We start from the raw sequence: 23,836 nt of genomic DNA on the forward strand, positions 1-23,836 counted from the left end.
TAAGAAGCGTGTTAGCTTTGGATGATTTTATTTGGATTATTAATACAGTTGCTGTAACTTTACAATTTTCAAAAAAAGTTTTTAAACTGGAAAAACAAGACAACAAACAGCAGATGAAGTGAACACAGAATCTTTATTTATTGATCAGATTTCATCCTCTGATCCTCACAGAGTTTAACAACATGGAGAACATTGGGTCACTTTGGGAACATTGGACAGTTCAGATAACAGATCGATGCAGTTCAGTTCATTGGGTAACGTTGTGTTGAATGAATCACCATCAGGTGAACCGTCAGTCACATCCTCATTTCTGTTTTCATGCAGTAACTGGACAAACTTCTAGATGTTTATGAGGTTTAGTGATTGGATCATGTGTCAAACTGGAGGCCCGGGGGCCAAATCCGGCCCACGTTACTGTTTTATGTGGTCCTTTAGTTTCCAGACGCAAAATTACATCAATCAGTTCCTCCAGAAATTTAAGCAAAATCAACAAATCCATGCATGTTTTGGACTAATGCACAACTGTGAGTTTATTGCAAATTTTCTGCAAAAATGGGTTTAAGTGATGCTAACTCCCACCTGCAGGTGGCAGTATTTCTTACTTCTACTACTCTGCTGCCTCAGCCTTGAGTAAAGCTATTTTACTTGATGTAAGTTATCTTTGAGAACATTCATGATCCTGTTTTGGCCCAACATGAGTTTACCAGCCCTGGTTTGGATCAAAAGGTCGCAGGTCGGATGAACATCCGCGCCGCCTTCAGGCTGTAAGTGGCCGGTTTAAACGTGGGCCACACCACGCCGTTCGCAGTTTTGTAAGGTGTGTTTGTTTCTGGGTCGTATGTTCCTTTGTGATAAATCCCGTTTAAGTTAGCCGCCTGGCAGCTGTTGTACCACCACCCGCCGCCGTACGCCTCCGCACAATTCTCCCCCGACCCGTCGTTGTCTTTGTCGAAGGTGCTGAACTTGACGCCGCTGTGGGACGCCAGAGCGTCCCCGGCGTCTCCGGTGTACCCGGACGCCTGCAGGGGGAAGCCGTCGTCCTCGGTGCCCACCCTAACCGTGTACTCAGCCGTGGCTACGCCCCCCTCCCAGTCTTCCAGCTCCACCTTCAGCATGGTTTCCCCCTGGTTGGTCAGCAGGTGGAGGTTCTGGTTGCCCAGCCAGAACTCCCCCTTCCCCAGAGCGTCCACCGAGCCGAAGCCGTCGCGGTACTCGGCCCAGGTGCGGTTGAAGCTGACGGAGCCGCTCTCTCTCTGCTGGACTAACAACCACCCGCCCATTATGCCCTCCTGCTGGCAGTAGACCTCCACGGCCGCCGCGGAGCCGGCAGGTTTGATCCTAAAAAGACCGTTCGCTTCACCTTTCAGGTGCTTCTGGTAGGAGTCGACGCAATCTGGGGACAGAGGGGCACACACCGAAGACCGCCAATTAGCGAGGACGGCTTTGGATCAGCCGGCTCAAACTTACTGCAGAAAAAAACGCTTCCTTCCTGCTACAATCATTTATAAACGGTAAATCTCCCAGTTCTACTCTGTCTGGACCAGGGCTGGGCAATAAATCGATTTTATCAATCAATCAATCAATCAATCAATTATTGGCGCTCTTTCCACCTGGTGGTCTGGTATTCTCACTTCAACTTGGGACCAAAATCGCAACATTTGTTGCATTTTCTCACTTCACTGTCAAACTAAACAAACTGATTAAAAAACACCTGTTCCCCTCCTCGCCTGCGGGGGCGCTGCACCAAGAACTACTAAAGAAAACAAGAGGAGAATCTCTGAACACTGAGCGCAACTTCCTCCTCCACAAAATGAGAACAAGCAGCTTCAGATTTGAGTAGTTGTTGAATTTCTTCTGTTAGCATGTTTGTTTTGGTTGTATTTACCCAGAATGCCCTGTGCTGTAGTCCACTTCCTGATTTTGGAGCGGTCGCTGGTTCATTTAGCTTTCACATCTGCATTTGAACTGCACCAGAGTTCACTTCAACCAAACTGAGACAACGGCTCCCCAAACCAACCAGAGTTTAAGACATTTTTCTGGTAATATTATGACTATATTGTCATAGTTAAACAATTAAATAAAAAAACTCACAGAAAGCATTTTTAGTATATTTTCTGTCATTTGTAATTTCTTGTTTAGAAAAAAATCCAAAAGTCAACTAAAATCTAAAAATAAAAGACAATCAGTCTTTTATTTTTAGACTAAATCACCCAGCCCTAGTTTGGACCATTGTAAACATTTAAAGTTATATTTATTACAGAATGGGTCGATGTTAGAGAGCTGATAACGGTAATAAAAAGGTTATAAAGTCCTTGGAGAGTCAATGTGTTAGTTTTGCTTTTCAAAAACGCTAGGCAAACTTCTATGTCACATTAATTGTTAAAATGTGGAAACTAGGACCAATAAAATAACAGCTTTGTATTCACTTCCTGTTTTTGGTACATATGGCTAGCTAACAAGCAAGCTAGCTAGCTGTCTGGCCTCCTCCTTCCCGTCTCCTACAGATCTACTCCAGTTCGGTTGTTTTGGTACCTGTTCCTACAAAGCCCGCCTGCCGATCCACAACCGTGCTCTTCACACTGCGAGCATGGAAATCAGGAACGTCGTCCTCTGTGTTGTCGGTCATGAACGCGCCGAAGTCGGCTTCGAACGGGTTCAACCCGGATTTAGAATCCGCCAATATGCTTCCCTTGGATCCACCGGAGTGGAAGGATGAAGAGGAGGAAGAAGAGGAGGATGAAGAGAAGGATGAAGAGGAGGACGACCCGGTGAGCGTTGGGAACAAGGAGCCCATCCCACCCTTTGTGAAGCCACCCATCCCGTCACATTCGGGTCCGCCGCCCACTTCCTCCACCCGCTCCACCGGCCCGTCTTTGGTGTGGACGACCGTCCTCCTGATGGTTTTGGTGCAGCTGATGGTTTTGGTGCTCAGGCTGACGCTGGGCTGGCCCAGGTGTCCTGTGCTGTCGCCGCGTCCTGAGAGCTCCGTGATGGATTTAGACGAGGATCCGGAGGAGGAGGAGAGTGAGGGGGGAGACGTTGAGTGGGAAGTACCTGGGACCTTGGAGACGGTGGCTGGAGATGAGCTGGAGCCTTCCTCCTCCAGGATGAACTGAACAGTATTCACCTGGAAACAGAAGGAACTAGGATTTAAGAACGGGAGCCAATAATTTAATCATTCTGTGGTTACAAATTAATTCAGGAAGGTTCAAACTGAATCAGGCTGAGGTTAATCTGAAAGATCCAGATCACAGATCACATTAGGAAAGCTGAGTTTGCCCAGTTATTTTGAATTTTAACCCAATATGCTAAATAACTCAAATGTGGAAAATAATGTAAGACTTATCAGTCTTAAGCTTTTTGGAAGAACTTTAATCTTTTTGGACCAATTTGAATAATAAACTGACTTTGACTCAGTTGTTTAATAACTAGTATCAATTGAATTAGATGTACTTGACTTTGAATCTGTATGTAAGCCTGTCACAATAAATTAATCACTAAATAAAATAATTGCATGATAAAATTTAGCTAACAGAGACATCATAATCAATTCGTTATGATTTTGATTCTGTGGGGATTTTATTCTATTTTATTTTTTGGATATTTAAAATGTCTTCCAGTGTCTTATAACACCTTTAAATCTAGTTAATTAGGAGCCAATACACAAGCTAACTGCTATAAAAACCTTCTAACTCAGAGCCATGTTATGAGTTAGCTTGCTAATCGGTACGTTCAGGATGAGAGAGTCTGAAAATCTGAAAATTACGGTCAGCAGCTGTGACCTCAAACTAAATGGCTTACAAGTAAAAGTTCAGAAAAACCTAAAAATCTACTAACTTGGAAGTAACAAAGCAAGCTAACAGCTAAAGTAGCTTGGAGCTAATTTAGCTGTTGGGTTGCTAGTTATGACATTTATGGTGTGTTGTTGTCTCTGCTATAACTGAAATGTTCTCAACTTGATATCTTTAAGTGGTAATTTAATCCGACTCAGAAGAGGAAACCTTAATCTAGGAATTAACGCCCATTCAGTTGTTTTGCCGTTACTGCTGGGATTTATAAGATAGAAGCTCATGTAGCAAGCTAACAGCACTTTGGACACCCGGAGTTAGACGTTCCTCTGCAGAACCAGACGAGGTTCTGATGAAAAAATTCAGATTATTAACATTATTTTATTACTTTCTGGGATTCATTTCTTATGTCCTTCAGTTTCTTTCTGCTTTATTACGTCACACCTCTGTAAACGGTTCTTTCTGGAGAACCCGAAGCGTTCCTCACCTGAGAGAACAGGTCCTCCCTCCGCTGAGCCGCCGCGTCCTTGGATTTGAACCTGGAGTCGACGATCACGTTCTGCAGCGGCCGGCTCTTCATCACGTACAGCGTCCCCACCGTTTCCACGCTCTGGGCCACCTGGGCGTCCAGCTGGTTCACCTGGGGGAGGCCACACACGTCAGCAAAACAGTTTCTCCTACTACAAACCACCAGTTGATTAAACTGGATCCTTCTTACTAAATTAGTTCTCTTCATTAAGATTTTCACAGCTTCAGTAATTTTTTTTTTTTTTTGCGGTTGCAGTTTTTACTTTTTTATGTAAACTGGATGCAAAAGAAACCAAGTTTGCGTGCATTACATAAATCACAATAGATACAGTTTATGAATTATGAAGCTGCGCTGATGTTAGAAGTGCGATATCTTCCTGGTGTTTACCTGTTTGTTCAGAGTCACGTAGCTGTCCCGGTCCACCTGGTACACGGTGTGGGCGCCGCAGGATCCCTTGCAGGAGCGCAGCTTCATGTCAATATCCACCTAATACAGGAGCAAGAAGTTATAAACATAAAGATCAATACAAACATAAATCAATAAGTTTAGCTGCTGCCTTATTTAGATGTTCCTCTTTCCCAGATAGTGACATTTACTTTTCGGCTTTACTCTTTTTCTTCAGTCTCTATCCAGCTTTTGTTTGTAGAGGAATTTAAGCATCTAAAATCAAATTAAAGTCAGAAATAAAATGCTTTATTTAGGTTTTTAAGTTTGTTTTCATGAGCACCAAGTTTTAAAGCTTAATTTTAATTATTGTAGTTCAGATTTATGATTTGAAACCTACTGATTTAATTCAAATCTGTTTTAAAACAGACACAAAAAAAAAAATAACAGCAACTTTCACAAATAAATTAATATTTTTTTACAGTGTTTGATTTTTCTGAATTTTGAACAACAAGGCCGAAAATTATTCAAACCTGTCAGGATGAGGTAGGAATTATAATAAAACTATATAAAATAAAGATCAGTTTTAAAAAGATTAGGTTTTTAAATAGATCTTTTTTAAAAAGATAGCACATCAAAAATTATTCAAACTCATCAATAACCAATAAAACGTGTATTTCCAGTATTACAAGAATAAAAACCTTATTTTACTAGATTAATTATGTGTCAGACGTCTGACTGAAGCGTCTGTTGGTTTTGTCTCTGGTACCTCCAGTCTCTGCATTTCCACCACCTGGTCTTTGACCCGACTCTTCAGCGCGGCCAGAGCTTTCTGCTGCCTGTCGATCCGGACCTTCATCTCAGTGATCCGCTGACGCAGCGTCTGGGCCAGGTTGTAGTACATGTTGTCATTTCCTGCAGGAAAAAGAGGCGACTCACCAGCATCAAGCTCGGAGATAAATGGGTGCTGATCATACGTCATAAATAAAAAATTGAATGAATGTAATTTTTGAGGCCTCTATGGTTTAAAAACAGTATTTAAATTTGAGCTCACACACTATAACATTTAGTTTTCCTGTTTCTACCAAATGTTCACCAGGCTAAAGGCAGAGATGGAGGCTGACCGGAGTTCAGGGTGAGTTTCTCCGTCAGGATGTCGTAGGTCTGCTTGGACACCAGGTCCACGGAGCGGTGCCGGGCCTTGTGCTGATCCAGCAGGCTGCGGATCTTCGCGATCTTCTTCAGCAGCTCATGGTCCTTTTTATCCATCAGGCCCTGAATCCTGCAGCCCGACGGGCATTTTGAGTACTGTTGGAAAACACACAAACAAATATACACCAGAATCCTGAAATAATGCAAATTATAAACAATTTCAGATCAACTAAAACCTCACAGAATCCAAAAAGAAATGAATCATTTAACAATAACAGGCAAGCAAACTAAAATAAAAGCTTTCTTTTTTTCTTGAGCTTAAAGCTACTGACACAAAATAAATAAAATGTATTAGTAGCTGGTGTAAATGTTTGACATAACAAGTTATAATAACTCATAAAAATATCTGTTGCAGATGACAAACCTGGTTTTTCACAAATATTTATACCAGAGATTCAAAAGAGAAAATAAAAATGTAACAAATGAAGCTAACTAGCTTACTTCTGACAGCAGTAATTAATTCAGATGTAAGTTTGCAAATACCAACAGTTTATATAACTTTGGTTATCAGTGGTGAAGTTTACTCAAACGTTACTTGCAGCTAAGAAGGTAGTTTTAATGTAGCACTTCATGTTTTCTGTGAAAGAAGCTGAACAATAAATAAGAAAACAGCTTTTTCCTAAAAACAAAACAATGTTCACTAGAATTTAATTAAGTGGTTTACTGACAAAGTGTTGCCATAAAAAGCCTAAATAATTAGAAATAACAACTTTAAAAAAGGCTGATAAAGAAAAAAAGTCTAAGTGCAAAACCAATTGCTTGAAAATTTCCGTCAAATCTAAAAATCATCTTAAAAACACAAAGTTGTGCTAAAGCTGATTGTGCTGGAAAAAAAGCTAAATTCATCTTCCAAAAGAAAATTTGATATTCCAAGATATTTTTTATATTTTTTATTACCAGAAGCTCAAAATGCATCAAGGTTTTAATGAGAAAACTAAGAAAAATTTTGAAAAAGTTTAACTGTATTTCATCGTTTGGTTGGTTTAAATTCGATCCTCTGGAAATTAAATTGCTGAAACCTTCTGGCCTCATATCAGGCTAATTTTTACTGATGTTTACAAAAATCATGGAAACCAATTCAACAGAGGTCAACTGTATTAAAAACATAATTGTCATATGATTATTTCTGCTCTACCCAGTCGTCGTCTGAGCAGGCAGGCCACTCTCTCTGGGTGGCACATTTCTCGTCTTTGGTGGCCGGTTCCACCGGACGGGCTCCTCTCGGGTCCAACAACGTAGCCTGGATAAAAAACACAAGAGAAACATTTATCTTCTGTTTGGAGATGAATGTTCAGGATTAAAAAATAACAATTTCAACAAAAACTTTGCATAAATTGAACTGTTTGGTTCATTAAGTGTTCACTAGAACTATCCTAGGAAAGTAAAGTTTAATGATAAAGTCCATAAGTTTTGTCTCACCTGTGTTACGGCCACAGAAACCAGACAGAGCAGTAAACTGAGCTTCTTCATCCTTCTGTCGTTCTTCCTCTCTGAAGATCCTGAATGTTCCTGCAGCCCGGCAGTCGGATCTTTTGAATCCTGCTGGTTCTGTTTGTTGAACCTCTGACTCACCAGAAACATTCAGGTCTGATCGGAGTTGAGCAACAGCTGCTGCCGACTCTGAACGTTGCGTTGGCTGTTTTCTGTACTTTGTGTCTCTTCTCTGCAGTAAAGTAAACATAAAGGAAACTCAAACAAGCTGCTGGATGTGCGGGGATCCCAGACTGCTGCTTCAAGGCCAGCAGTGACAAACCTCTGACAGTAATTATGAGAATGACTAATCAATATTGGAACAATCACCAATACGGAAATAATTTTGCATTTTTTACTTATTTGTTTTAAAAGGGACATTTCTGATTGTTGACTATTTAAACTTGCCAAGAAAATAAGTTAATTTTCATTGAGTACTCGCAGTCAGGTTGATGTTTCACCATTATAAGAGCTGAAAGATTAAAACCAGTAACTAATTATTTCTGTTTTTTATAAAGTTCTGATTTTCAGCCCTACTAAATATTGTATGTCTGAACTCAGAGATAGTTTAGCTGTTAGCTTTATATGTTCAAACTGATAACAAATATTTTGATTATCATGCTAACAGCCACTTTAGCTCATGGCTGCCAGGTACTTTAGCTGTTAGCTTCCAATATTAGCTAAATTAACTTGAAGTTCATTTAGTTTGGTCTACTAAACTTTTATGTGGCTTATACGGTATTTAATCATATGAGAATATGCAAACTTATCTTGAAACTGCTAACAAACAACCTATAAAAGCTACATTATATCAAGGCTAGCAGTTGCTTTAGTTGTTAGCTTGCAATATTAGCTACAAAATGCACAGGCCACAACAGAAATTATAAGATGAAAGCTATCGTATGGCAAGTTTTTCTGTATTAGCATAACTTTTGTTGTTGGTTTGTGGCTTTTGCATTTTTTGACCTTTCTGGGTCACCATAGACTTTTAGTGTAAGCCTTTCCCTACAGGCCAAGTACAGAAAAGTTTCACTGATCTGGTTGCAAAGTTTATAAATGATTTTATTGGTATGTTATTTTTCTGTCAGGTCCTTCAGAGATCAGAGTGTTTGCTCTTCATAACGAGAAGATTTTTAATTTGAAGCAGGAACAATTTTTATAAGCTAAAATATTTTCATAAACATAAATATTGAAGAGAAAAACATTCACACCTGCACATTTCCTCTTGAATGACTGCAGTTGTGGAAAATGAGGTTCAGGAAAAGCTCGATTGTGGGTAAATAAATCTCCCGCTCTGCCTGTCCGGTCCGGTTTTGGCTGCATTGTTCCTGCAGGTCTGGAGCAACGCAAGAACGACCTGCTGGTCTCATTTCCAGAGGATTGTCCCCTCCGCTCACAGGCGTTTGAATCGGACACAGGGCAGGCTTGAATTCCCTGAGGAGAAAACGGTGACGGAATAAATTTAGATTTGTTTTATACCGTCATCATGTCTCCCTGTGAGCGTCAGCATCTCAGCCCATTGAAACATGCATGCAGTGCAGGAATCAGAGTCTGAGCTACAATTACAAATATGTGATTGGATGCAGAGCAGTTCTAGTTTACAGTAAAGGCTGAAATGCAGAGCTTAGAAACACAAATGAGTGGAAACTTTATGTTAAAAATAGAATAACTTTCATCCATTCATTAAAATGGCTAAATCTGTCAGTACTTTAAGTTAATTAACCAAAACAGTTCAATAAATATAAATTATAAAATCTAAAACTTAACCAAGAGACTGTTTCCGTGCTTCATGATAAGGGCCAGACACCCAGAGGCCTGCTGATCGTGAGAAAGAAGATTTGAAACTGAAAAAAAAGAATCAACATGAAAGTGAAAAAAAAAAAACGAAACTGAAACGACAGATTTGAATTTGAAAATAAAAAAAATGTGAAACTGACAAACTGCAAAAGAAAATGTTGAAAACATATAATTGATTAATAAACAATGAACTCAATTTTATTTAAAAGGAAAGATTTGGCTGCACTCCTTTTTAATTAAATACATTTTTCATGCTTCTCAGATCTCAGGAGAAAAATTTGACATTTGGTTTCAATATTTATTTTTTCCAGTTTCAGCCCTTTTTTTAAAAAAATATTCAATAAATATGAACCTTTCCTGGGTCCAGATGCTGCAGAAACTGAACGTTCAGATTGAACTGAATGATGATGTTTTAGCTCCCTCCCTCCCTCCCTCCCTCCCTCCATCCATCCATCCATTTTCTGTTCACCCTTGTCCCTAATGGGGTCAGGAGGGTTGCTGGTTCCTCTCCAGCTACGTTCCGGGCGAGAGGCGGGTTCACCCTGGACAGGTCACCAGTCTGTCGCAGGGCAACACAGACACACAGGACACACAACCATTCACACACAATTTAATTTAGAGAGACCAATTAACCTGACAGTCATGTTTTTGGACTGTGGGAGGAAGCCGGAGAACCCGGAGAGAACCCACCATGCACAGGGAGAACATGCAAACTCCATGCAGAAAGACCCCGGGCAGGGAATCGAACCCAGGACCTTCTTGCTGCAAGGCAACAGCTCTACCAACTGCACCACTGTGCAGCCCAACTTCACATTCTTCAGTGAAAATAGATTCTAAAATGATTCATTGAGAATTTTAAATCTTTAGAGCAGAAATTTTAATAAAAAAAAAAAACAGGATGTAACATCTAAATGTTTTGTAGGTTTATTTAGTCAAATATAAGATATTATTTTTGAAGAATCAAACATTCCAGCTGTTTTCCCTGTTAACTGTATTGTTTACAGAGTAATAATCAGAAGGATCTTTATGATCTAATGTTGCTGTTTAACAGCAGGAACAACATTGTGCTGCCTAAAAATAAGCCTGTGTAAAAAGAAGTCCAACAACAGTAGTTATTGATGTTTACAAAAATCTAAAATACATTCTCTACTCATTTGTGTGACTCCTAATGTTGGCCAACTTCTATCTGTCAAAACTGATTCATTTATTAAAGGGATCTATTATGAAAAAATCCCATTTTGCATCTTTTTTAATGATTTAATTTAAATCTAAAACAGCACCAGCACTTAAAGCAAATTTCTGACCACAAATTTATGTTTTTATGGTGTCAGGAAAACAATCTGTTTAAAAAAACCCTCCCAATTGTTGAGACATAATCAACATGCACTGCTGTTACCTAGCAACCCCACCTGGTCACCTAGCGACCAACGCTGAGCTCCAGAAAGTTTGGTCAGCTGGCTACAATGTCTGACCAAACAACAAGTGTTTTGTTGTTGACTAACCGTCCAGAAACCACTCGCTGCTTTCTTGTTGGTTGTGCAGGAGGCTCTACTTCTGCTTTTCCAAGATGTACAGTTGTATAATTGAAGACATTTTCTCTTGCGAGTGTAAACATTGAGTCTGGGGGTGTGACCAGCAGCGGCAGCAGCTTCTGGCCACAACTTGTTTCAGAGAGTCTTGTTTTAGAGACAAGACTGAGCAGCAGACAACAAACCAGACCTGCAGGCAGCAACCGGAGGAACACAGGATGACGCAACAACACCCAACATTCCTCCTCAAGGCGGCGGTAGCCATGCCGACGGGTTCTGTGGTGAGACGAGTCCTTCAAGAACCAGACAGAGGCGCCGGAGAGGCGAAGATCGACTGATCCGAACCAGCTTTACAGACAGAGCCTGAAGGTAGACATGAAGAAACGAGAGGAAACTTTGCTTAGTTTATCGTTTGATGTCTGAGGAAGTTCAGAGAACGGTTTGATGTGCGTCAGGCTGCAGCGCTGAACTGAGGGCTGACTGAGGTTTGGGCTCAGGCTGCTGCGCCACATGAGACAACATCTACAGTTCAGCTCACTGAGCATTACGGAGACGAGACAAAGGAGCAGCACGACAATTCAACTGTCTGCAAGTAGCTCCACCCGTCCGGTTATCTCTGCATACGATACAGCATAGAATTAGGAAACTTCTGTTTGTTACGTGGAGACATTTTGACTCAAGCTGTGAAGCAATCCTGCAGCTCTGCTTCTACAGGCTGCAGCTGTAATTTCTGCAAAGCAACCAGAAACCGTTCCTCCTGTTTCAACAACAACACGTAACATCAGAACCCGGACCATTCTGACCAAATACTGACGCTCAGAACCTGCACCTAAACTAACTGCTGTCAACAGTGTCTAAACACAACTACACACTGTCGTCTAACTGTGTTTTAAACAAAATGTTTGTCTAAAACACACCAGCCGTGTTTTAGACACGCATGAAACAGAAACACACACCAGAGAGATCAAGGCTGCCGCAAATAGTCACCACTTTCAATAAAATTGACCAGAATAACACAACGAGGTAAACAGAAACTAAATTTATGTCTATTTTTGTTTATTTCCTGTCAAGCTGTTGCAAACCTAGAGATCTGCTTCAGTCTGCATGTGAGGTGCACAAACGAACGCCTCCAATGAGCTCGTTTTCCGTATCCGAGGTGCACAAAGGAGCGTAATCACAGATCCTTCCTTCCAGCAGCTAAGACTTTAGAACAATAAACTGTTTTACATCCTTGATGTTATTTACAGGTTTTTCATTTCTTGAAAACAGTCTGTCATTTTTTAATGCATAAACATTGTACATTTCTAAAATTATTCTACTCAGTTGCACATTCTTTCAATCTTACTGTCCTGTTTTGATTCAAAGTTTTTCATTTTATATCATAGTTTGTATCTACATGCTTCTGTTTACCTTTAACTTGCTCCTGTGGGACAATAAAGGATGTTTCTATTCTATTATTCTGTTCAGTCTCATATTTCAAAGTCACAGGCTGGACGCTCAGTTTTAATTCACGGTTTAAAGCTTAAATAAAAAGGGTTTTTGTTTTATTTTATTTAATGCCTTTAACAACGTATGGAAATGAAACTCAAAGCAAGTCACCTAATTACGCTGTTCCAAAAGGCACATGTGCTAAACATCAAGGACATTAATGTAGCATTTAATTTAGAGCAAATTTGATGTAATGTCACCAAGTGAGTGAAAACTGTTGATAATTTACAATTTTTTGAATTCTTTTGTTTTCAGGAGATTCATTAGTTAAAGAAACATTTTTATTTCAATATTTTGACTGTTACTGTTCAGCTCTCCCCGCCTGAGATGAGCGATACACGGCTAGAAATACAGAATAATCCCCTCCTTCGTGTGGCGACGCTTGTCTCGCCGGCGTAGAAATGGTGCGGAGCCACGGCTAAAGCGCAGCTTTCCTCTTTTAGCCTCAACTTCAACGGATACAAAGTGAAAATATTTCATTGAATTACTTTAATATACGCGTCTGAGCTTAAGAAACAAAAAGCTCAGACAGACGCCATGCTGTGTCTGTTTCAGCAGTTTTACTAAAGACGGTCGGTCTCCGTCAGTTTAAACTCCGGTCGTTTAACACCGAGTTTAAACTGACCTGCTCAAAACTTACCAAGTCGTAATCATATATAACATTTAAGCTGAAAAAACACACAGAAAACTCAGCTCCTCCAACATCAGCGTTTGTTTTTCCGCGTTTCTTCTTCCACTACGTGTAGACTGCAGCCTGGTGCATAACTGGCGTTGTGCTGCCCCCAACTGTCCAAAGGTCAGCACTACAAGTAAAACTTTCGATACATTTAGGAGCTGAACAGGAACAGAAGATACGATAAATTGGGGTTACAAAGCAGGTAAACAGTTCCATTCAATTTGTAAATAGTTTATTGATCCCAGAGGAAAATTAAATGTTATTGTTATTCATATTACCGGAGGTTCTTCAGAGAGGAATGGATGCTCTCTGAACACAGCTCTATAGTGTGAGTGGAGACCACAGGCTGTGAAATTTTAATAAAAGCTAAATGCAATTCTGACAAGTCAATTATTCACCAACGAGGAAGCAATAAAACTTACAATCTTAAACTTAACTGCTTGGTCAAAGCGCAATAACTCATTACAGTAATTGAAACACAAAATTAATTTAAACGTTTTCCCCAAAAAGGGAAGAATCTTAAATCAACCATTTGAACTTTAGAATCTTTTAAAGGTTTTATTGACATCTGTAAGTCCAGTAATACATATTCCTCTGCTGTGTCACTAAGGTTATCATAATGTTGCTTTCAGAGCAAAGGCGATGAAACAAGTGCTGGATAAACCGAGTAAACATCAACAATCTCTAACAGTTAACATCATATATAGTAACAAACTGATTATTGATTATATCTGGTCAACATATCTCTCCATCCTGAACTTAGAGAAGGTCAGAATATGGACTTTATGAAAGCAAACTAACTCAATTCAGTTTGGTTTATTTATCCATAATAGAAAACAATTTCACAACAAATATCATCCCAAGCTACTTTACAAATTAAAATAATAAAATCCAATCATACAAACAGATTGATTCAGTTTCAGACTCATCCAGATGTCAGTCCTGTTTAAACCAGTAGAGGGAGAAAAGAGATCAGTGAACGGCTTTTCCTCCGCTGGCATTCTGCTTTTAAATGAATGTTTCTGTTAGTCATGGCATCGCAGTGCAGCCTCACTGATGCACACGTCTGTTCACTATAAAACTAAAACATTAAAAGAATGCTGAAGTAAATATGTTCTGCAGCTGACAAAGTAGTTAACATATGGACACACACAAGCCCAGTTATTTAAGTAATTAAGACACAATTATTTTACAGTAAAGGTGATGAAAATATGAAGCAGGGATTTCCAGAGACACTCAGGAACAAAAACTTTAATGCAGTAAAAATAGCTTTGGGAGTGTAATGGAGAACTTTATTTTTGACTTTGTATTTTCTTATTTGTGCACACAATAGTTAATCCCTTCCACAGAGAAGGGAGTATCTGATATATATCAACTAGGTGGAGTAACTTGGAGCCTTGCTCCAACTGTTGGTATGTAAAGGTCATCTGGTCGGAAAGAGGATGTTTGGTTTCAAAACATAGATTTTGTGTCTGTTGGACGAACTTTGTTTATGTTACATCTTTCTCCTGGTTACAAAAACATTCAATAAAATTCTCAACAGATTCAGTTTTAATCACCCTACAGGTGACCCATTATTCTTCCTTCAACTGGTCGGGATCAATAGAGGAGGGCAGAAAACCTAAAAACTGTACTCAAGTAAGAGTAGAAATACTTTTTATTCAAGTAAAAATTAAACATAGCAAGAAATTATTGAGGTCAGAGAGAAAAAGTATTTGGTAAAAAGTCTGTTGAAGTAACTGATTAAATTAGCAATCATTTAATATTTAAAAATTACAATATAAAGTTCAGTGGAAATTTTGGTATTTTAAGCATAAAAATTACAACAATTTAAACAAGCAACAAAAATTAACAGTAACATTTTCTAAAAAGGTTTATTTGGAAACTTGCGAAACTTTAAAAAACCATCAGGTTTGTGTTTGTGTCTGGTGAATGTTTGTTCTTCATTCAGTGGGTTGGTGTGAGATGTATTATTGTATGTTTTATTGTAAGTTTTATAATCTATTTTCTTCTCTGTAGCACTTTGAGATTTCTTTGAAATGTAAGGTGCGTTACAAATAAAATGTATTATTATTATTATTATTATTATTATTATTATTATTATTATTATTATTATTATTATTATTATTATTATTATTATTATTATTATTATTATTATTACAAAATCCAGAAATTTACTCAAGTAAGAGTAGAAATAATTCATAACAAATTTACTCAAGTAAAAAGTACAGCATTGTAAAAACACATCTAAAAGTATTTATTTTAATTTTATTAAAAGTTATTCAAGTAAATATAACTAGTTACTGCCCCACTCTGGTCGATAGACCATGCAAAACATTTTTATTATATTTTGTTGCACAAATTCAGTGAGATTTTCTGCTCAGTTCTGAAATCCTTTACAAATTAAGCAAAGAAGCAAATGTACTTTTGTAATGTCAAATGGAGCAATTATATGCTCAATGGAAACTCAAGTACTGAAGCACTTAACCAGACATTTTATTTTACAGGCATATAAAAAAATAGAGAATAAAGAAGATAAACGTATACTGAGTTGTTCCTGTTTGTTGAGTTTAAACTCTGGTTATCTCTGCTCACTCTTGAGGGTTAAATAGGCCGTTTTATTCACTGAACCACCTCCTGTATTGGATGTTTGGTTTTAATTAAGCCGAACTCAAAGCACACTTTGGTTGGTTGAAACGAGGCGTCTAAATTTGTTTGCTTTCCCAGGCATCATTAACCCACAAGTCACTAATTAAGACTTGAACGAGGAAGTAAGTGGTGTAACAGGAAGAGGTAATTACAGTTATTCCCAGATGACAAAGGAAGTGGAATTTCATGTTCACAGTGTAAATGTAACAAAGACTGAGCATCAGGGAGCGTTTGGTGATTTAAACCCCCGGAGGCTCCTGACAGATGTCACGTCTGGAAAAAAAACGGCTTTTATTAACAGGAAGTCATTTGAAGCTTTGCCTGGAACCGAAGATAATTTCAATGTTTGGCGTTATGAGTGAGCGGTCAGCGTCAAACGATTTATCAGTAAACTGCACACTTCCCCTTCGTGTTACAGAACATGACACACTTTCAGTTTACCTTCAATTACTTCAATAAATCAGAGTAAATACACTTCGGTTTGTTTTGGGGAAATTAAGGGAAATGCCGAGGAGCTTTGGCGACGAGCATACAAAACATTTAAACAAATAAACCAATAAATAAAACATTTTTAAGTTGTTTTAGAGACCTTGAAAGAAATCTTAATACTACTTTCAGTCCACCAGTAGGAAATACTGCAGCATCTGTGCAAAATAAATAAACCAATATACAAAAAGTCAAGGCTGAGGTTTTATGAAAAACTCCCATTTTTCTATAAAAGGTTTATGAGTTTATGATGTTTGTATTCAGCTGTTACTGGTTTTCTTGCCTGGTCTCCTCAGTCAGTTTTCTTCAGGCTCTCACAGCATCGAACGGTTCATCAAACAGACTTACTGCATCTCTTATGGAATGGAAACATCACAACTTCATTTTTATGACAGCAGAATATTGAAAAAGCTTTGGCCACATTTGTAATTGAAATTCTTGTAGTGTGAGTAACAGAAAGAACCAGAAACACAAAGTCTAGATGTGAGGAATCCAGGGGAAACGCTGGAGTTTGCAGTGAAACCAACTGGAGCCACTTCACAAAAGTCAAACCACCATTAAACAAAGAGTCCAGCTTTCTCAACATGTTGTCTCTGCAAACCAAGAAGTTTGCAGCTTGTAAGTGTTTTGTTGTGAGTACAGACATTAGTAAAGTAGAAGTCAGACGGATCTCCAACGCTGAGCTCATGAGGAGTGGACTTCCTGTTGTCCACCTGCCTCATCAGTATTCAGGGTTTTAACTGCCTCTCGGTGCCATTCATCACGCTGAAAGCGGTGTGGCCGGGTCAGCTTTCCTTCACAGAATTGTTTTTTTTTGTCAAAGTTGTACAAAGAAAAAACCTGGAGTTTTGTGTCTGTTTTTGGAAATAGGAATAGAAAGGCAGCATTTTTCAGAGAAACCTGGAGCAGTTAGTCAAATCTTCACTCAGATTAAATTCTTCTGACCTGAAAATATACAATAAAGTTCAACAAAACAGAAACAAAGGCTGAAGAGATTCAGAAAGATTTGACAACGTATGAAGAAAAACGAGCTAAATGCATAATGAGAGAACGATCAGTTCTCAGAGAAGACCAGATGATTTCCATAAATCCCTCTGCACATCATCCTCAAATGAGCAATTTATGCACCGAGGGTCAACTGGACCAACGTTTTTCACTGAGGAACGTTTTTTTAACAGCTTTACTAACTGACTGGTGGTTGAACCTCTGCTGTGCTGCAAAATGGGAGAAACGTCGACGTCTCCCTAACACACTTCCTCTGTTTCATCCGTCTCCATTAACGAGACATAAACAATGGGTTTCAGGTGCAATCAGTCAAGCAACCAAATAAATCTAGAAAGACAATGTGATTTATAGTTCTACCGACCTCAGAGAAACTCTTATAGTGAGCAGCCAGGAGGCTGGTGGGAAACCAGTTTGGTCCACTGGTCTTCACAGAATGGTCTTGGTTCAGCCGTGTTGGAGGGTTTTGAGTCGAAACTTTAACAAGCTTCATCGTATTTCATTCTTGTTTATTTAATCATTCAGAGGTGGTCTTGCTGGTTGCTTTGGACCTTTGACCCTTTGCCAAACTGAATGGACTGAAATCTAAGGTCTCGATTTGTTCATAATTCTGAAGAATTCACGGTTCCATCCATTAAAGCACGTCGTCCAGATCCTACAGCCTGAGATCATCACCTCACCATGTTTCCCATGATGCTAACAAAAACTGAGGAGGTGAAAACTGTTTCCCAGCACTGACTGTGAGTTTCATACTGTAATGTTTTGCCTGTAGGAGTTGGTTTCCTGAACCAAATAGATTTATTGGTAATCAACTTCAAGCTCCAGGTCCAGCTTAGTTCCCACTTATGAGGAGAAATTCCCTTTTCCCAATAACAGATTGTGAAGCAGACAGTCAACATGTCCAGGTCAGCACCACTCTTTGCAGCCCGGCTCACAAACCCGCCATCGTTCCTGGTCGTCCTGCTGCCTGACTCATTTCTTCAGGCTCCAAGAGCGTTCTGTCCTCCACCCAACCCAGTCGACAGATCGGGTCTGCAGATTGAGTCCAACGACTCTTCATGGACGTTGTGGAAGTGATTATAGCCATCAGCTATAAAACCAGTCACTGACACTGGTAATTAAGCAGGGTTTAATTTCCCTGCTGGTTTTCTCACTTCTTTCTCTTTTATCTTTTCTCTCTTTCCTCTTTTCATCAGCTTCTGTTTTCTGTCGTGTATCTTTCTCTCCTATTCCTCCACCTCCAACCTGAAGCCGATGCTAATTGACCTCTGATGCATTTTTAATGTCCAGCCATCCAAACCACATTTCCCAGTGTCCTCGTAACTCACGTCTGTGTGCGTGTTTGCTCTTCTGTTTGAGGATGCAATTAGGGTTATTGTGTGCATGTTTTCTTGCGACAGGAAGGTAATTTGTACTCATCTTCTCCCCCCTCCAGTCCCTGCAGACGCCTTAATGGCCGAAATGGAGAGCTGAGAAACGGGAAGTCAGATGAGACTTTTTTGTGTTGTTGATTGCCGTTGGATGGTTTTTTTTAACATAAAAGCTTTTCCTCCAACTATTTGACGGTGGCTGCACTTCAGTGAGTCAGCTCACACTGTCCTGCCACGCTGCCAGCAAACTGGGTCACTCGTGTGTCTGTGTGTTGTTGTACCCTCAGGTCCAAATTATCCTTAAAAGGGTAGAGTAAAATAAAAAAAAAAAAACTTTGGCTGAACGGTTTGAGTAATCTTCCAATTTATCTTCAAGGTTAGACTCATAGGGTTGAGAAAAAGACTTTTGCTCATAATTTGTAGTTTGTAGCAGGGGGATTTAAACAGAAATGTTTTAACAAATGCTGGTTTGTCTGAGAAGTTTCCTATCAGGTTGGATTGGCACCAAGCGGATCTGGGCTCATTGGGTCACAGTTGGTGTAACTCATTACTTAGGGCTTCGATCCTGCATGTTTAAGTTTTCTCTCTGGCTCAACAGCTGAATCAGACGATGGTTCGTTAGCAGAGCTTCATGACGTCCAGAGGAGGAAATACTTGGACCTTTTCAATCAGCTGTGCTAAACCATAAAACATCCAGGACACCATTAACTAACTACACCACACATTTATGATGTGTTAGCTGTCAAGTCTAATCTGTCCTAAAGTTAAACCTGAGGATGCGTTCACACCGACCCGGTTTAGTGCACTTTAACTGAACTAGTCTGTTAGCATAGACAGTGTTTCGTTTGGGGAGGTATGAATGCATAAACAGACTGATGAGAACCAAAACAAACTTTGGTCAACCTTCAAACCTCGGTCTCAGTTCGACTGAAGTGAACCAAAAGCCCAAACGAGAGAAATGGCTCAAGGGTTAAGGGCTAAAAACAAAATAGAAAACCTACAACTGCTAAAATCTAAAGCTGCACTCAGTTTCTTCTTCAGAGGATTTTGTGTTGTTTCCTTCAGTGTTCTTGATGCAGCGCCCCCACAGGCGAGGAGGGGAACAGGCTGCTCAAAGGGTTTAAAAGCCTTACTTTCTTTAACTAAATCTAGATTCATAGCTCTTTAGTTTCAGAGTTTCTTGTTTAATGTTTGTTTTATTTTGGTGAGTATGGTTCTTCCTGCTCTGTTATCATTTATTTGCTGTTTTCTTGCTCTCTTCTTTCTAATTTTCTATCTTTGTCTTTGTTTTAGTAATTCTCATGTTGAGTTTGTTCTGTTTTCTAGTTACTGCAAATTTAATTTCTGTTCATTCATAAATTATCTGTATACAGTTTCCTCACATCACTAATGTTTCATACTTTAACCTGCAAAACTTTGCATACATTTTCTTTTGTGGCGACTAGTTAATGTAAAAGATAAATGTAAACATTGTGTAAACATATTTTTACAGATGTTAATGATGTTTCTGACTCTGATGTAATAATGTTTTACTAACCTGAAATATAAATTGTCACCAACACAAGCAATTGTTTGAGATCTTTTCTCCTTGAAAACTTTTACAATAAAAGTAGAAACTGCTGACATATAAAGGAGAGCATCCAGTGAGCTTTACGACTGACCCCGTCCAGCTCCGGTGTGAATCACAGCCGAGCAGCAAGAAGGTCAGAGAGCCATGACCTCTGATGACAAAATAATAAATTACTCAAAAAGGCCAAACCAAGTCAGCAAGTAGGGTCAACATCTAAGCCTCTCTCCTGAATTATCCATGAGAGAAACTCTTCCTTCTACGTTACATTTTTTGAATTTTAATGCGGATTTGGACCTGGACATTCATACTAATGGCTGAGCAAATATCCCAGAGAACAATACTGGAGAGAGAAAATATTACTTTGCTTAAAGGGAGCTGTGAGAGTAGGTTAATCAGAGTTTTGAAGCTAATCAATAATGAAAGAGTTTGCAGACGGAGCAGAACCTCCTCTATTCTCTGAGGTCTGTTCTGTAACATTTACATGAAGCCGGAGAAAACAGATTCTAAATGTTAACGGATCACACCAGAGGACTCAAGTCGTTGTATTTTCAGGAAAGCGATTATGTGCAGGGCAGAAATTCATTATTTAAGGAAGCACAAGAGACCGTCTGACGATGAATATTAATTAGAAAAGGAGAAAAAAGGCGTCTCACCTGCTGGCCTGGAGGTTCTGGTGTGGTGAAGATTTGCTGAGCTGTTCTCTGCAGTTTGTCCTCCAGACAGGTGAATGTCAACCCGACCCTTACCTCCAGACGCAGAGCATGTGTTCAGGGCGTTTAGGATGATGGAAACAGCATAAATCTCTGGGAATGTTGGCTCTGGTCCCACCTGCAGTCACCATGGAAACGCTTAATCTTGATTATTTTATTATCGTCCCTCTTAATTCAAGAGCATTTCTGGATTTTCTAGAGTTACGGAGCAAAAGATCAGATCTTTATCCTGTCAGAGCCACTGAAGGAAAAACACATGAAGTTCACATGGGAGAACATGTGAATGTGATCAAATTCACACGGAAACTTTCAGGTGAAATCAGTAAAAAACAAACTGATCCGTGTTCAACTAACACAGAATTACAGCATTCAATATGAAAACATTAGTGTGTAAGTTAAAATCACCAAAAATGCTTTTTGGGGCATTGTTTGTTTGTTTTTTTTTTTTAACCTATTACGTTTCCATGGTAACTCTAAATGGTAATAGAAGTAAAAGTTTTGTTGTTTTTTTTTTACTATATTTCAAACATAACATTAACATTCATACAGGATCTTTAGCACAAAGACAAACATCACAATATAAAGTAAGGAATAATCACAGACATTAACGGTGTTGGTTTTAAGTCTTGCAATCTTCAAACAGAATGGAAAAAATAATCAAAAGTTAAATAAATATATGCACATAAATAAGTCGATTAAAACAGTGTGTCTTTTTTCTACTGTTTCCTTGGCAAAAAAGTGTCAAAATACATTCAAATACATAAAATAAAGGTTCTAATACAGCAAAAGAACAATAAAAAATATAACAGAGAATTTAAATTAAGAGATAAAGTTAAATTCCTGAAGAAGAGTTCATGTTTTTACAAGTTTCTTATTGTTAAAGTTAAGTTTTTCAACAGTTTTTCAACGTTTTTAAATCACTTTCTTTAAAATTATTAAGAGGGAATTTGTTCACTCATTTTAACATGTGGGCATAACATTTTCCTATAATTAGATTTACTATATATATTTCATCTAAAGAAAAGGTTGAATTGTTAAATATGAGCAATATATGTGAATTTCATAAAACAATGTTCTTTCTATTTTCTTCTGTAAGGAAAAGGGTTTTTAATCTCCGTGACAGAAACTAAAACCTACAGAAGAAACTCACCGTGTTTCTGGAAAACTTTGCTGTTTAACCATCCAGTAGAGACATTTCAGTGCACTGATGTCCTCAAATGACATTTCTTATAAGAACTAAATATATAAATAAAATTAGAGAAACTGTTGTGAACACGCTACTCCATGACTGAAAAAGCTCAACATGGAAAAAGCATTTGCTCCTCTCACATGGCCTCTGAGTTTCTGAGCCTCACGGTTGGGTTGTGTAGTTAGTGAATGTTTAACGAGGAGAGCAGCTTCCCCCTCCAGACAGAAGAGACCCTGAGTTCAGCAGACAGAGCAAAGCATGTCTCTCTAAATTATCCCACAATCGTCAGTTTTTTACCGGGTCTCGACCTCGGCTTTATTCTGCCCTGATGATTTTGTCCGAGGACGGCAGAGATGTCTTCCATTGGAAACTGGTTTATTCTCACAGACAAAGGCAACATGAACAAAGAAATGTTCTCTATCGTGATCTTTAAAGGAAAGATTTTAATGAATGAGGGGGATAAACATAAATATTATAAGAGAACTGTAATTTTGCTTTGTTGATCCTCATTATTATTTTTTAAATAAACATTGACCAATTCCATCCATCCATCCATTTTCTGAACACCCTTCTTCTCTAATGGGGTCAGGAGGGTTGCTGGTTCCTCTCCAGCTGTGTTCTAGGTGAGAGGCGGGGTCACGGGGTCACCCTGGACAGGTCGCCAGTCTGTCGCAGGGCAACACAAAGACATACAAGACATACAACACACTCACACCTAGGGAGAATTTAGAGAGACCAATTAACCTGACAGTCATGTTTTTGGACTGTGGGAGGAAGCCGGAGAACCCGGAGAGAACCCACCATGCACAGGGAGAACATGCAAACTCCATGCAGAAAGACCCCGGCCGGGAATCGAACCCAGGACCTTCTTGCTGCAAGGCAACAGCTCTACCAACTGCACCACTGTGCAGCCCCGCATTGACCAATTCATCCTTAAGATAAAGAATACCAGTATGGACCAGTTACCATGACAGAATTCATTTCTTGAATTCATCTCTTCATAGAATATTTTAATAGTATTATTTGATTTGAATGAGATTCCCAAAAAGTCCGGTGGGGCAGGGTAAATGTAGAGAGCGGGGTAGTTTATGGTAAAGGGTAGGGGGAAGTAGGTAAAAGGTAAAAGGTGCCTGGGGTACAGAGATTGGATAAGCATGGGGTGGGGTAGAAATATGGGTGAGGTTAGGTAGATTATGGACATAGGGTAGATTAGGATATAGGTAACGGAAAGGACAAGGGTAAAGGGTGGGGTAGATTATGGATGAAGGGTGGGGTAGATTATGGATGAAGGGTGGGGTGGTGCAGGGAAAGGGTAAAGATTGGGGTAGTGTTGGTTTTGGGTACAGAGTGACGGGGTAAGAATACAGGGTGGGATGGGGAAACAGAAAACTAAACTGGTTCTGCCATCGTCTGTATTTGAATCGACAATTGTTTTAAAAAAGTACTTTAGGATAAAAGCATTCGGGATTCAAAGTGGATCAATTATTTTGTTTGGTTTGGAGATTTTGAGGGTCTCACTGGATTAAATCTTAAACATCTGAGTTCTGTTTCCTTTCCACCTGAGCGACCCAAACGTTTTTAAAATGTGAGTATGCATCCCTCCTTATTGTTGTCGTATAAAATGCCCCAACGAAACGTGAAATGATGTTTTCTGGTGTTGATTTGGTTTTAAAGTTTTCTTGAATCTCCTCCATCAGTTTGCCTCTCCGCCTCATTCCCCATCTGAATTGCCAGTTGATTGACATCAGCTGCTTTTCTTTTTTCTCCTCCTGTACAGATACTCAGAGATTTTATTATATTTTCCCCGAGACTGAAGATGCTCCACTCTCTCGTTCCTCATTTCATCTTGCATTCCCTGGCCGTGCAGCTGTTTTTATTTGATGTAAAGTTTAATTTTATCCTCCTGCCTCTGGAGCCTTGCAGTTTGAATCTGGACGCTCCTCCAGCACAGAGATGCTATAAGAGCCAAAATTGAGATTTTAAATTG

At 39.2% G+C, this 23,836-nt stretch overlaps 1 protein-coding gene across 1 annotated transcript; it reads right to left on the reverse strand.

Moving 5' to 3' along the window:
- Positions 1 to 114: 114 nt before the first annotated feature.
- Positions 115 to 7,530, reverse strand: fga (fibrinogen alpha chain). Its single transcript, XM_044098677.1, has 8 exons — positions 7,333 to 7,530; positions 7,049 to 7,153; positions 5,826 to 6,009; positions 5,471 to 5,616; positions 4,705 to 4,803; positions 4,276 to 4,428; positions 2,533 to 3,127; positions 115 to 1,393 (listed from the first exon to the last, which is right to left on the reverse strand). Exons 1-8 carry the CDS (start codon positions 7,492 to 7,494, stop codon positions 720 to 722), a joined length of 2,118 nt encoding a protein of 705 aa, XP_043954612.1. The 5' UTR covers positions 7,495 to 7,530; the 3' UTR covers positions 115 to 719.
- Positions 7,531 to 23,836: the final 16,306 nt, after the last annotated feature.

This window comes from Gambusia affinis, linkage group LG18, assembly GCF_019740435.1.
Source record: "Gambusia affinis linkage group LG18, SWU_Gaff_1.0, whole genome shotgun sequence".
NCBI lineage: Eukaryota > Metazoa > Chordata > Actinopteri > Cyprinodontiformes > Poeciliidae > Gambusia > Gambusia affinis.